Source organism: Vulpes vulpes, chromosome 4, assembly GCF_048418805.1.
Source record: "Vulpes vulpes isolate BD-2025 chromosome 4, VulVul3, whole genome shotgun sequence".
NCBI lineage: Eukaryota > Metazoa > Chordata > Mammalia > Carnivora > Canidae > Vulpes > Vulpes vulpes.
This window is the reverse complement of record NC_132783.1, coordinates 84,222,122-84,235,472: the sequence shown is the minus strand read 5'-3', so window position 1 is coordinate 84,235,472 and position 13,351 is coordinate 84,222,122. Positions and strand designations below refer to the sequence as shown.

At 36.4% G+C, this 13,351-nt stretch overlaps 1 protein-coding gene across 9 annotated transcripts in view; it reads right to left on the bottom strand.

Moving 5' to 3' along the window:
* ADK (adenosine kinase) overlaps window positions 1–13,351 on the bottom strand; it is a 494,813-nt gene that overhangs the window by 450,948 nt on the left and 30,514 nt on the right. For all 9 annotated transcript variants that reach the window (XM_026005029.2, XM_072756311.1, XM_072756308.1 and 6 more), the window contains one exon: window positions 5,013–5,087. In XM_026005029.2, the coding sequence (XP_025860814.1) occupies window positions 5,013–5,087 (75 nt within the window). The remainder of the gene's footprint in view (window positions 1–5,012; window positions 5,088–13,351) is intronic.

Sequence of the window (13,351 nt, the reverse complement as noted above, 5' to 3'; positions counted from 1 at the left end):
GTTGTGAGTTCGAGCCACACACTGGATGTAGAGATTACTAAAAAAAAATTTAATCTAAAATAAATAAAAATAAAAACAAATATCCAAAATATAGTGTAGAGTAAGAAAAAAGCAAATTACCTTATACACAGTATTATCCCATAAACACAAACATGTACCTATAGGTTGTATATGCCTAAGAGATACCTGGAGGCATGTTTATCAAAATAGTAACACCGGTCATACACATCATAAAACTGCAAATTTCTTACTTTCTCTTTGTACTTTTATATATCATTTTATTTAAATAGGGACTAATAAATTGATTTCCTGAACAAAATCTCTCACACTAAGCAAATGAAGAAGCTCTAACTTCATTTTTTTTTTTTTAATTTTTATTTATTTATGATAGGCACACAGTGTGAGAGAGAGAGAGAGAGAGGCAGAGACACAGGCAGAGGGAGAAGCAGGCTCCATGCACCGGGAGCCTGACGTGGGATTCGATCCCGGGTCTCCAGGATCGCGCCCTGGGCCAAAGGCAGGCGCCAAACCGCTGCGCCACCCAGGGATCCCGAAGCTCTAACTTCAAATTCATGAGTTGATGTTCAATTGATTTTTGTTGTTGTTTATAAAGCTTTGAGGTATAACTAACATATTACACCCTATATATTTTAAGTATACATTTTGATAAATTTTGATATTTATACTCATGAAATCATCACATAATCAAAATAATGAACACATCCCTAGAAACTCCCTCCTGTCTCTTTATAATCTCTCCCTCCCATATTCTATCACACCTTGCCCCATGCACATAAAACAAATATTCTGTTTTCTACCACTACAGATTAAATTGCATTTTCCATAATCTTATATAAATGAAATCATACAATATGTTCTCTCATTTGTCTAGCACCTTTCAATGAACACAACTATTCGGAGTATCATCCAGTCAATATTCAATGCATCCCTTTTTTATTCCTGACTAGTATTCCACCATACGAGTAAATAATCAGCTTAATAATTCACCTGCTGATATTTAGGTAATGTACAGATTTCAGCTATTAAAAACCAAGTTACCATGAACATTGGTGAGTATTTGTATGGACATCTGCTGTCACTTCTGTTGGATAAAGACCTTAGAATGGGATGGTTAAATCAAACAGCTGATGTACGTTTAACTTTTTAATTAAGACTATAAAACTCAGCGCAGCATTTTACATTTGCCATGAGCAGAAAGTTCCAATTCCTTTACAACCTGGTCAATATTTAGTATGCTCAATTTTAAAATTTTAGTCATTCTAACAATTGAGTAGTAGTATTTCATCATGGCTTTAATTTTCATTTCCCTAATAACAAAAGTGGTTGAGCATTTTTTCATGTGCTTGCCATCCATATATCCTTGTGAATGTTTATATCTCTTGCCCATTTTTTAATTGCGTTGTTTCTTTTCTGATTGAGTTTTGAGAGCTCTTCATATAGTCTGATCAGTGGTCCTTTGTGAGACATATGCTTTGCAAAGATTTTCTCCCAGCCTGTAGTCTGTCCTATCATTCCCATTACAGTACCTTTCCAATAGCAGAAATTTTTCATTTGGATAAAGTCCAAATCATCAATTTTTTTTCTTTTATAGAACATGCTCCTCATTTTATATATAAGAAATCTTGATTTAAACCACAGTCAGAAAGATTTTCTCCTACGTTAACATCCAGAAGTTTTATAGTTTTAGATTTGACATTTAGTTTTATCCATTAATTATATGATGCAAAACATGGGTCCAAGTTGGGATTTTTATTTTATTTTTTTTAAGATTTTATTAATTTATTCATGAAAGACACAGAGAGAGAGAGAAAGAGGCAGAGACACAGGCAGAGGAAGAAGCAGGCTCCCTGCAGGGAGCCCAATGTGGGACTCTATCTCGGGACTCCAGGATCACGCCCTGGGCTGAAGGCAGGCATTAAACCGCTGAGCCACCCAGGGATTCCCAAGTTGGGATTTTTATATGTGTATATTCAATTGTTCTAGCACCAGATAGATATCTTCAAGAGATAATCCTTTCTCTACCAAACTGCCTTGCACCTTTGCAAAAAAATCAGTTGTCCATTTTTGTGTGGACCTTTTTCCAGATTTTCTATTCTATGCCAATAATATCTTTATGGTAATATCACTATTGTGATTACTGTAAATTTTATTGCAAAACTTTATTGTAAAATTGATTCCTGAATATTACTAGCTTTATAATAGTTCTTGAACTAGTAGTAGCTCTTTTGTAGATTTTATTAAATATTTTACATGTCTTTTACTTTTTCTTCTCTGATTGCCCCAACTAGAATCTTTAGGACCACTGTATACATTGTGAAGTAAGAGTCAACATCTTTAAATTGTTTCTAATCTTAGGGAAAATCATTCAGCCTTTCACCAGTAAGTGTTACACTATTTATCAATAGGCTTTTCCCTAACCTAACTACTTCAAAACTTACTACAATGCTACAACAATCAAAACAGTGTGGTATTGGCAAAAGGACAAACATATAGATCAATGGAATAGAACTGAGAATCCAGGCTTAATCTACAAGTCTAGGGTAATTGATTTTCATCAAGAGTACCAAGAGCATTCAATGTGGAAAAGAATGGTCTCTTTAAGAAAAGATGCTGAAACAACTAGATTTCCACATACAAAAGAATCAACTGAGTTTGTTTGTTTTTAAAGATTTTATTTATTTATTCATGAGAGACACAGAGAGAGGCAGAGACATAGGCAGAGGAAGAAGCAAGCTCCCCATAGGGAGCCAGATGCAGGACTTGATCCCGGGACCCTGGAATCATGGCCTGAGACAAAAGAGACATTCAACCACTGAGCCACCCAGACATCCCTCAACTGAATTTTTAATAAGCATCTTATACAAAAATTAACACAGATCAAACACCTAAATTTAAGTGCTAAAAGCTATGAAACTCTTAGAAGAAAACATACACATGTGTCTTTGTGACCTTGGATTTAGAATGAATTCTCACAGATGACAGAAAAACCAGAGCCACAAAAGAACAGAAGAGAAAAAGTAAACTTCATCAAAATTTAAAACTTCTGCATCAAAGTAAACTATCAAAAAAGATTTTATTTTTTAAGTAATCTCTATACCCAATGTGGGCTCAAACCCACAACCCTAAGATCAAGAGTAGCAGGCTCCACTAACAAGGAAGCCGGGTGGCCCCAAAAAATAAAATCTTTAAAAATAATGAATACATAAATAAGAGAAAAGAACAAGTTTTGGCAAGAAAACAGAATTCCTGTACAATAGTGATAGAAAAGTAAAAGGGTGCGATCAGTGTAGAAAAGTTAGGTAGTGGGATGCCTGGGTGGCTCAGCGGTTGAGCACCTGCTTCAGCTCAGGGCGTGATCCTGAAGTCCCAGGATTGAGTCCCACATCAGGCAGAGAGAGAAGCAGGCTTCCATACAAGGAGCCCATGTCTCTGTCTCTCTCTGTGTGTGTCTCTCATGAATAAAAAAATAAATAAAATCTTTTTTTAAAAAATCCCAGGGATGCCTGGGTGGCTCAGTGATTGAGCATCTGTCTGCCTTTGGCTCAGGGAGTGATCCCGGGATCTGGGATCAAGTCCCACATCAGGCTCCTTGCAGGGAGCCTACTTCTCCTTCAGCCTATGTCTCTGCCTCTCTCTCTCTCTCTCTCTCTCTCTCTCTGTCTCTCATGAATAAATAAATAAAAATCTTTAAAAAAAAATTTTTTTTTAAATCCCTAGACTTGGAAACTCCAACAGAAACCTCCTTGGTTCCCCTCTTCAGCAGCTTTGTACTATCACCCAATAAACTTTGCTTTAAAAAAAAAAAAAAAGTAGTTCCCCAAAAAGTTAAACACAAAATTATCATATCACTCAGCAATTCCACTCCAATATATACATCTTAGAGAAATGAAACATATGTCCACACAAAAACTCAAACACAAACGTCCATAGAAGCTTAATTTACAATAGACAAAAAAGGAAACAACCTAAACGTCCATGAATCAATGAAAGGATAGTGTGTATATATTCATACAATGGAATATTATTCCTCCATAAATGGAATAAAGTACTGATAACATGCTACAGCTTAGAGAAACCTTGAGAAACATCATGCTAAGTGAAATTAAGACACACAAAATGTTACATCCTGTATGTGTCTATTTATATAAAGTAAAATGTCCTAAGCAAATCCATAGAAACAGAAAGTAAATTGGTAGTTCCCAAAAGACCAGGGTACAGGACAGAGATGGAAGAAGGGCAGGCAGCGATAGAGAAATGACTGCTTATTTTGTACAGATTTCGTTTTGAGGTAGACAGAGGCAATGGTTACACAACACCAGAAATGTGATGGTAGTCACTGAATTATACACTTTAAAATTGTTAAAATTATAAATCTTAAGTGAACTTTACCTCATTTTTTAAAATTGTTGCCCTGTGGGTACAGAACTTGCTTTCTCATTATTAATCTTTTTTTTACTACTTAATTTTTTCCTTGTATCAAATGGTGTCAGACAGCCAGAAAAATAAATACAAACTGATTTCTCAGCTAAGTTAAAAATATCAAAAGTTACTCTTAAAGGAGAAAGAATATAGATTCATGACCTCTGAATTATGTCCTGCTTATTCTTCTTGTCTTCTCTAATCCCATTTCTTCTCTCCTTTAAGGTTATAGTACATCACAGACATAATACATGGACAGTAATTTAAAAATTTGGGAATTAAATAATGGGGTAAATCACATATACTTTTTCCCTGCACAGAATAAGAAATAAATTTCAAGTGAAACCAGCAATATGATTGAACAAATGTACCTAAGTTTTTCCCAGAGAAAACTGTGGTCAGTTACTCAAATAATGATAGTGCAACTTGCTATTAAGGAGTTTAAATTTCCTATTAATGAGTTTAAATTTGAGTTCTCCTTCAAGTGAAGGTGCTAGAGTCTAAAGTTTTCACCAGTTTTCCTACAGATATAATAAGTTCCACACAGTATTTGTGAAGAATTTAATACTTACTTATCAAGGAAATCCTTATCCACTACAGCAGTGATGTCAAGAAGAGGATTTCCCATTCCAAAGAGAATATTTTCACTAAAAAAAAAAACAAAACATACACACACACACAAATGTAAGCATAAGTTAGAAATATTTCTGAAAATAAGTTGATATATAAAATGCACACAAATATAAAAATAAAGATCTTCACTTTACTTTAAAAATAAACCTAACATACTAGCTTATTTAAACCTTTGATTTGCCTTTTACGTTTCAGATAACATTTTAGAGGTAGCACAAGCCATTTAGAAAGAATGATGACTTTTAAATTGGATGAAATAAAAGAGAAAATCAGATCAAGTGATCTTTTTCCATAATATTCAGCAGCTAATGACTAAAACGCTTTCAATGCTTTTTTTTTAAAGTCTAGCATTAACAAAGTTCCATACTCAACAAACATGACAGATAATTAACTCTTTTTAGTTTGTTAGATATACAATTACCAAAAGTTATTAGAAAGGTTACAGAATTTCCTACAGGAGTCCAGCCAAAGGCCCTATTGACAAACTGGGAATGACTGTGGGGAGACTTGCACGATGGGTACCAAAAATGAAGTAATTACATTTAACAGACTTTGAAGTAGTCTGTTTCCACAATGATCACAGTATGGCTCAAAACCAAGGGAAAGCTAGAACTCCACTACAAGTGATGCCTTAAACAGGAGTGCAACTGATAGCAAGAAATGAACCGGTGGCCATGGTTGGGTCAGCCTTGATGGGAGGAATTCTCCTGGTTTTTCAATGAAATTTGCTTCTAATTTGCCATTGGTCTCCAGTTTGCTGAAGATCTCTTCCAGTGGCTTCCAAACCAGTTACCATCCTTACCATTTGGATACCATCAGTAATATTAGTTAAAACTGGTACCCCAGAGTTTAAGAATATGGGATATAACCTATGATTACAGTCTGTAACAATTTAGAAGACTGTATTACAGTATCATATTAAAACCACAGATTGGAGGCACCTGGGTGGCTCAGTCTGTTAAGTGTCTGCCTTTGGCTCAGGTCATCATCCCATAGTTCTGGGATTGGGCACCTGGGTTGGGCTCCCTGCTCAGCAGGGAGTCTGCTTCTCCCTTTCCCCCTGCTCTCCACCACCCCCCCCGCATAAATAAATTAAAAAACTTTTAAAAATAACAAAATAAAACCACAGATTAGACAACTATGGCTGAATATATAATAGTGATATTTGTCCTTTTCTTTTTAAAGAAAGCTGAATGGGGGAGAATTAAAAGAAAATACACTGATCTATTCAGACTTAAGTCCTATTTGTAATTAGAATAAAAATTTAATATAAAAATACAGTAAAACTTGACCATTAGAAACTTCTCTGCCTGATTTGTGTACTGTTACTCAAACGATAAAAAATTCCCAGAACTTGTTTTTTTTTTTTTTCCCCAGAACTTGCTTTTAAAAAAGAAGTGTAAGGTGTTACTAGAATGCTTGGCTGTTTCTTTTTATTCAATCTTTTTTAGTGTTTGGGTCAATGTATATAGTCATGAAACCACCCCCAGAATCAAAATATGGCACATTTCTAACATCACAAAGTATCTGGCTACCCTCATGTCAATCTCTACCCCAACATGTCCTTGCTTGGTTTTAAGGAGTATAATTACATTTTTTTTTCAGAAGTCAATCCTTTGAACATCTCCTGCATTCCCAAAATAGTCCATTGCACTCCATTTGAAAATTTAGTAAAATATTAATAAATCCATGCACCCTCTGTGGGTCTAAGGTTTCTATAGTTGAATGCATATGGGAATTTTCAAATTCATGGAAAAGAGGAGCACACTGAATCTCAGAATCCTGTTTAAACTTGTATTCCTAAACTTGTTTGTCTAGCAAAAGTTTTTTTTTTCCTGAATGCAAATGGACAAGAATATATTTACACAAAGCACAAGAATATGCTGGGACTGAATTGCTCAAACTTAAGACTGAAAGTTAAAAAAAAAAATAAGACTGAAAGTAATTTTTTATATATTATTAAGAGTAATGATTGGGAAAAAATTTAACTGGTAATTTATTCTTTTATTATTTGTTAATAAACTAAACAACAGGCTTTGCCTTGTTGCCAAATGTATATAGTCACCTAAAGTCATTGGAAGCCATTCTCCTAATAAGCTAGAATTGTGTGCTTGTCATCTATTCCTTGTCATCCTCCTACTTTCACCCCAAATTTCCTCATTCAAGAGATCTGGGTGAAACTGATCCACTCCAGCCTGATTGGTTTAACCTTGAAGCACAGCAAAGCCTAAGCCAAACAGCACAGTGTATTTCTCTACTCTTCCTGATCAGTCTGAGATAGGCATGTAACCTAAGCCAAGCAAATCAAAAAGGACCCCAAGACTTTTTTCTAAGAGTGCTCACATACAAAATCTCTTCCTTTCTAGTAGGTATAAATGCAAACGGTATTGTCCTCTTTAAGTACCTCAAGGTCTCCAGGTGGCTGCCTTGGGATAAATCCAACATTACAGAGGGCAGAATGGAAAAACATAAAGAAACTGGGTCATTCATGAAGTTATGGGACCAATTTAGCTTCACCTGAAATCTATACTTTCTCTGGACTTTTCAATTACAGGTAGGTTATTCTGTTGATTCCAATTTCAATTCGTTTTCTACTACTAACAGATATAAACTGCTGTATTTCATTTTGTGAATCTGCTTTATTTTGTAATGCATTTTTTATTATAAAGCCACAAGACTGTTAGTATTTGCATTACAAACTGTGTTCCAGGGGATCCCTGGGTGGCGCAGTGGTTTGGCGCCTGCCTTTGGCCCAGGGCGCGATCCTGGAGACCCGGGATCGAATCCCCACATCGGGCTCCCGGTGCATGGAGCCTGCTTCTCCCTCTGCCTGTGTCTCTGCCTCTCTCTCTCTCTCTCTCTCTCTGTGACTATCATAAATAAATAAAAATTAAAAAAAATAAATTTAAAAAAAAAAAAAACTGTGTTCCATTGAGGAACACAAGCTCCTCTGAGGCTAAAATAAAGTCTTAACTTAGATCCCTTGGATTTCTTTTTGTTTTGTTTTTTTGAAGATTTATTTATTTATTTGTCAGAGAGAGGTAGAGAGCACAAGCAAAGAGAAGGGAGATCAGGAGTGGGAGAAGCAGGTTCCCCACTGAGGAGGGGCTTGATCCCAGGATCCTGGGATGATGACCTGTGCCTAAGGCAGACACCTAACCAACTAAGCCACCCAGGCATACTAGATCTCTTGGATTTCTTTTCCTTCCCTCTGTGGGAAGGGTTATATGGATTTTACTTTTACTGTTATTGAAACAGTGAACTTGAAAAAATATGTTCAACGAGCATTTACCATTTTCTCTGTATATCTCCAACAAATGGTAATAGTAGTTTTATATATTTAAATAAATCTTATTCACAGAGGCTTTGTGTCTTAACTTAATAAAAATTATTTCTAATTCTTAAACTGTACACCTAAACCACTTCCCCAAGAGTAATTCAATAAATATACTAGAAGATGCCAATCAACATTTTAACATAAATCTTAAAAACATAATAAATTAAAATGATGTAAAAGCTGCTAGACTGGTGAATACAACTATCGGGAAGGTCACACTGCTCATGGAACTTCCATTTCCCCACTCCCAAATTGTGTGATACTGTGATTTAGAATAAGAAATGCACACTTGGCCTTCAATCATGGTCCCTGGAAAAGAGCTCCTAAAAATGGAATTTCTGAGGAGTGGGATAAAGGTGTCTTGTTATGTTAATGAGGTTACTTTTGGAAAACTTGGTAACCTAAGGATGATTGGGGGCCTGGTTGCAAAGGGAACCTCAGGTGACTAGAGGATTAGAATTTTCAGTCCCACCCTCACCTTCAGGAAGGGGAAAAGGGCTGGAGACTTGCTTCAATCACCACAGATATAATCAACTGGGCCTATGTAATGAAGCCTCCATATAAATCCAAAAGTCTGAGTTTCAGAGAGCTTCCAGACTTGTAAACATATATGGAGATTTGGGGAAAGTGGCTCATCCACAGAGCATGGAGGTTCCCATCCTTTCCCACATACCTTGCTTGGCTTATGCAATTCTTCTTTCTGGGTGTTCCTCATAAATTATTATGTTAAAATAATTTCTAGGCCTAAAATGGAGCTATCTCCTTCCTGCCCAGGGTGCCTCAGGAGCAAACTAAGCTTTCGTGTTTCTGTAAATGGTCCAACTGACCAGAAATGTAGTATATTCAGTCACCTCCTCTCCTAACACCAGCCAACTCTATACTTATTTCTTTTTTTCCTTAATCTTTCTAAATAAGGTCAGATATGCAACCCTAGCCAATCACACCATTCCATTGTTGCTTCTTTTAACACTCTATAAAACATACTCTTGCCCAAAATCCCTTGGAAGGAGTACTCCACTGCATATAAGGCACTGTACTCCCTGAATCCATGCAGTTTTCCCTTGAATAAAGGACATCAAACTGTTTTAGTTTTGTCATCTGACAATAATAAACAGTAATCTAATAAGTAAAATGCTTCTCTGAGTTCTGCAAGCGACTCTAGCAAATTATTGAACCCAAGAAGAGGGTGGTGGGAATCTCTAATCTATAACTGGTTGGTCAGAAGTATAGATAATAGATGGCTGAGTCAGTTTAAACGTCCAACTCTTGGTTTCAGCTCAGGTCATAATTTCAAGGTTGTGAGATCAAGCTCAGCATCAGGCTCCACACTCAGCACATTGCAGTCTACTTGAGATTTATGACCCCTCTCCCTCCCTCTTCCTCTGCTCCTCCCCCACCCACTTGCATGCATGCTCACTCTCTAAAACAAACAAATAAATCTTTAAAAAAAAAAAAGAAGAAGAAGAAGTATGGGACGCCTGGGTGGCTCAGCGGTTAAGCGTCTGCCTTCAGCTCAGGGTGTGATCCTGGAGTCCCGGGATCGAGTCCCACATCGGGCCCTCTGGATGGAGCCTGCTTCTCCCTCCGCCTGTGTCTCTGCCTCTCTCTGTGTCTCTCATAAATAAAAATATCTTTAAAAACAACAAAAAAAAAGTAGTAGTACATATAACAACCTGGACTTATGGTTGGAATGTGAAGTGTGGGAGGGGACAGTTTCCTGGGACTGAGCCCTTAACTTGTGGCATCTAACACTATCTCCATGTAGATAGAGTCAAAATTGAGTTAATTGCTTGGTGGTGTTGAAAAACCTATACATTGGTACTTGCCCTATGCTTCTCTTCCATATGGTTATATATTTTATTATAAACAGGTAACAATAAACAAGTATACATTAAACAGGTAAACATTAAAAATATAATAAATACATAAACATTAAAAAATAAGTAAAAAACTGTCTTAGGCTAAGTTCTCCCAAAAGCAGAGCCTGAGACAAAGGCATATAAACAAGGCCATTATTGAAAAGTGATTCCAAAAAGAAGAGGTGAGAGATGAGGGAGTGAAACAAGAAAAAGCAAAAGCCTATGAAGATATTACCAAGTTGGCCACAATTACAGATGATAACATTCAATCTTATCACCACAGGTGACTGCAGCTCAAACTTTTCTGGAAAAGTTTTGAACTGTGATTCAGAGACCCCTATCTAAAGGACAAAAGAGAGAATTTATACAGTGACTATTGTCTCCCATTACAAGAAATATGTAGCATGGGTCCTGATGAGAAATGCTATTAGGCTATAACTGCCCAAAGCCTGTGTGGACCCTGCTGCAGCAACAATGGCTAGCCTAAGAGATGGGGACACCTCTGTAAATGTAAAATAGCACATAAGAAGTGTCTTCATACAGTAAGCTAAAATTATACAATTATTTCTTGGGGCACTTGGCTGGCTCGGACAGTAGAACATGTGACTCTTGATCTTGGGGTTGTTGAGTTTGAGCCTCATATTGGGGGAAGAGATTACTTTAAAAAAAATTACACAATTATTTCCAGAAGCAAATACTTTACTCTTCATCATATTATTAACAGGATTTCATTCTATTATGACAAAACTCTAATAAAAAAACACTAATTCTTCAAAATGGCCAGTTTCTTAAATACAAACACAAACTAGTGTCCTGGCCAGTACAAACTAAGACACGTATTACACTTCTTCAATAACAAAGAATCTATATAAACAATCTATATAAGATCATTTATTGTGATCTTGTTCTACTAGATGTAAACAAGATGGTGTCTGCTGTGGCCAAAAACTACGACTGACCCACACTGTGATTACTATTTTGTTTCAAATGTTATCAGCGTCTTTTTCCAGGAATGGATGCTAGGTGAAAGACACTGAACATCTTTTTTTGGTCAGTAATTTTTAAATTCCTAATAATTCTGGCTCCCAGCCAACATAAACCTGTCCTATAATTATTATTTTGCTCAACAGCTAACAAATTTTATGCACTAACACAGATATCAGACTAAAAGTTCCTAAGATAAATTTGTTTAGGCTATTGATAAATTAATGTTGATCAGCCCTATGGCTAGCAAAAATGTTTACTTGCACCATGGTACCAGAATAAATACTAATAAGCTTTATATGTGAATTCTCTCTCCACTAACAAGTACTACCTTACCAGTAACTGCATTTTCTCTTTTATCAAACAGTTCTTCAACCAGTTTATCAACTAGGAACCTCCACAACATCCCACTAGCATTGCTTTTAACTATTAACTAGGCCCTCTACAAATCTTGCCTAAATCCTTATATTACTAATTCCTTTTAGCCACAATAAATCCTATACAGTATCACCAGAATTGTATTATTCAAACAAACCTATTGTATCTTTCTACTTAGCCTAGCTTCCAATTATATGTAGGGTAAAATCTACAACATAAATTCTAACTAACATAAAAGATACTGAATCCAGCTGGAACCTACCAAATTTCATCAAACCTAAGATGCCATGAACTGTAATATATGTTCCAATTTCTCATGGTGATTGGCAAGATACAGTTATAAAATTCATGCTAATATCACAGATATTATAATGGAAAGAAATGTGCATATTAAAATCAATGAAATACATTGCCTCTCTACCTTTATCTCTCACCATTCTAATACATACACAGTCTATTTGCTAATCATAATATTTCACTGTTCCCTGAAAAAGGCTGACTGTAAAATCCTTCCCTTAATTCTTTTGCCTGGCAAATTCCCATTGATCTTTTTAAATTTTTTTTAAGATTTTATTTATTTATTCATGAAAGACACACAGAGAGAGACACACAGGCAGAGACACAGGCAGAGGGAGAAGCAGGTTCCATGCAAGGAGCCCGATGTGGGACTCGATCCCGGGTCTCCAGGATCACACCTCGGGCTGCAGGCGGCGCTAAACCGCTGTGCCACCAGGGCTGCCCCATTGATCTTTTTAAATTTCACAAATGACACCTCTTTTAGAAAATCTTCTCTGCCCAATTCATACCAAAAGGTTCCCACGTAAAGGTGCACAAGTTGTCCCCTGTACAACTCCAGAGGGTGATGTTCACAGTATGGATGATAGCTTCTGGAGTTCTAAGTATTGCTGCCCTTCCTTCCAAAGTTTTATTCATTCATTCCCTCAGGTTCTGTAAGTTCTTTGATAAATTTTTTTAAGGGTTAAATGACAGAACAGTAATTCAAGATAGGTTGTGATAAGTTAAAAACAAATGCTGCGCTCCCTAAAGCAATCACTATACAATAATACAATAAAATCCAACAGAGAATATAAAATGAAAAACTACAATATACTCAACTTAGAAAAGAAGGCAGGAAAGACAAAACAATATAAAGAACATATGAAAAACAAAAGGATGATATTCTAAAACCCACCCATATTAGTAATTATATTAAATGTAAATGGATTGGGCAGCCCTGGTGGCTTAGCGGTTTGGTGCCGCCTTCAGCCCAGGGTGTGATCCTGGAGACCCGGGATCGAGTCCCACGTCAGGCTCCCTGCATGGAGCCTGCTTCTCCCTCTGCCTGTGTCTCTGCCTCTCTTTTTCTCTGTGTCTCTCATGAATAAATAAACAAAATCTTTTAAATAAATAAATAAATAGATAGATAGATAAATAAATAAATAAATGTAAATGGATTAAACAAGTTAAACAGGGGTGCCTGAGTGACTCAGTTGGTTGGGCATCCAACTCTTGCTTTTGCACAGGTGGTGATCTCAGGGTCATGGGATTGAGCCCTGCGTCAAGCTCCATGCTCAGCATAGGATCTGCTTGAGATTCTCTCTCTCTCTTTCCTCTGCCCCTCTCTGCCTCTGCTTGCCTGTTCTGTCTCCAAATAAATAGTCAAAATATTTTAAAAAACAAAAACAAATTAAACATCATTTACTAAAGATACACTTTAAAT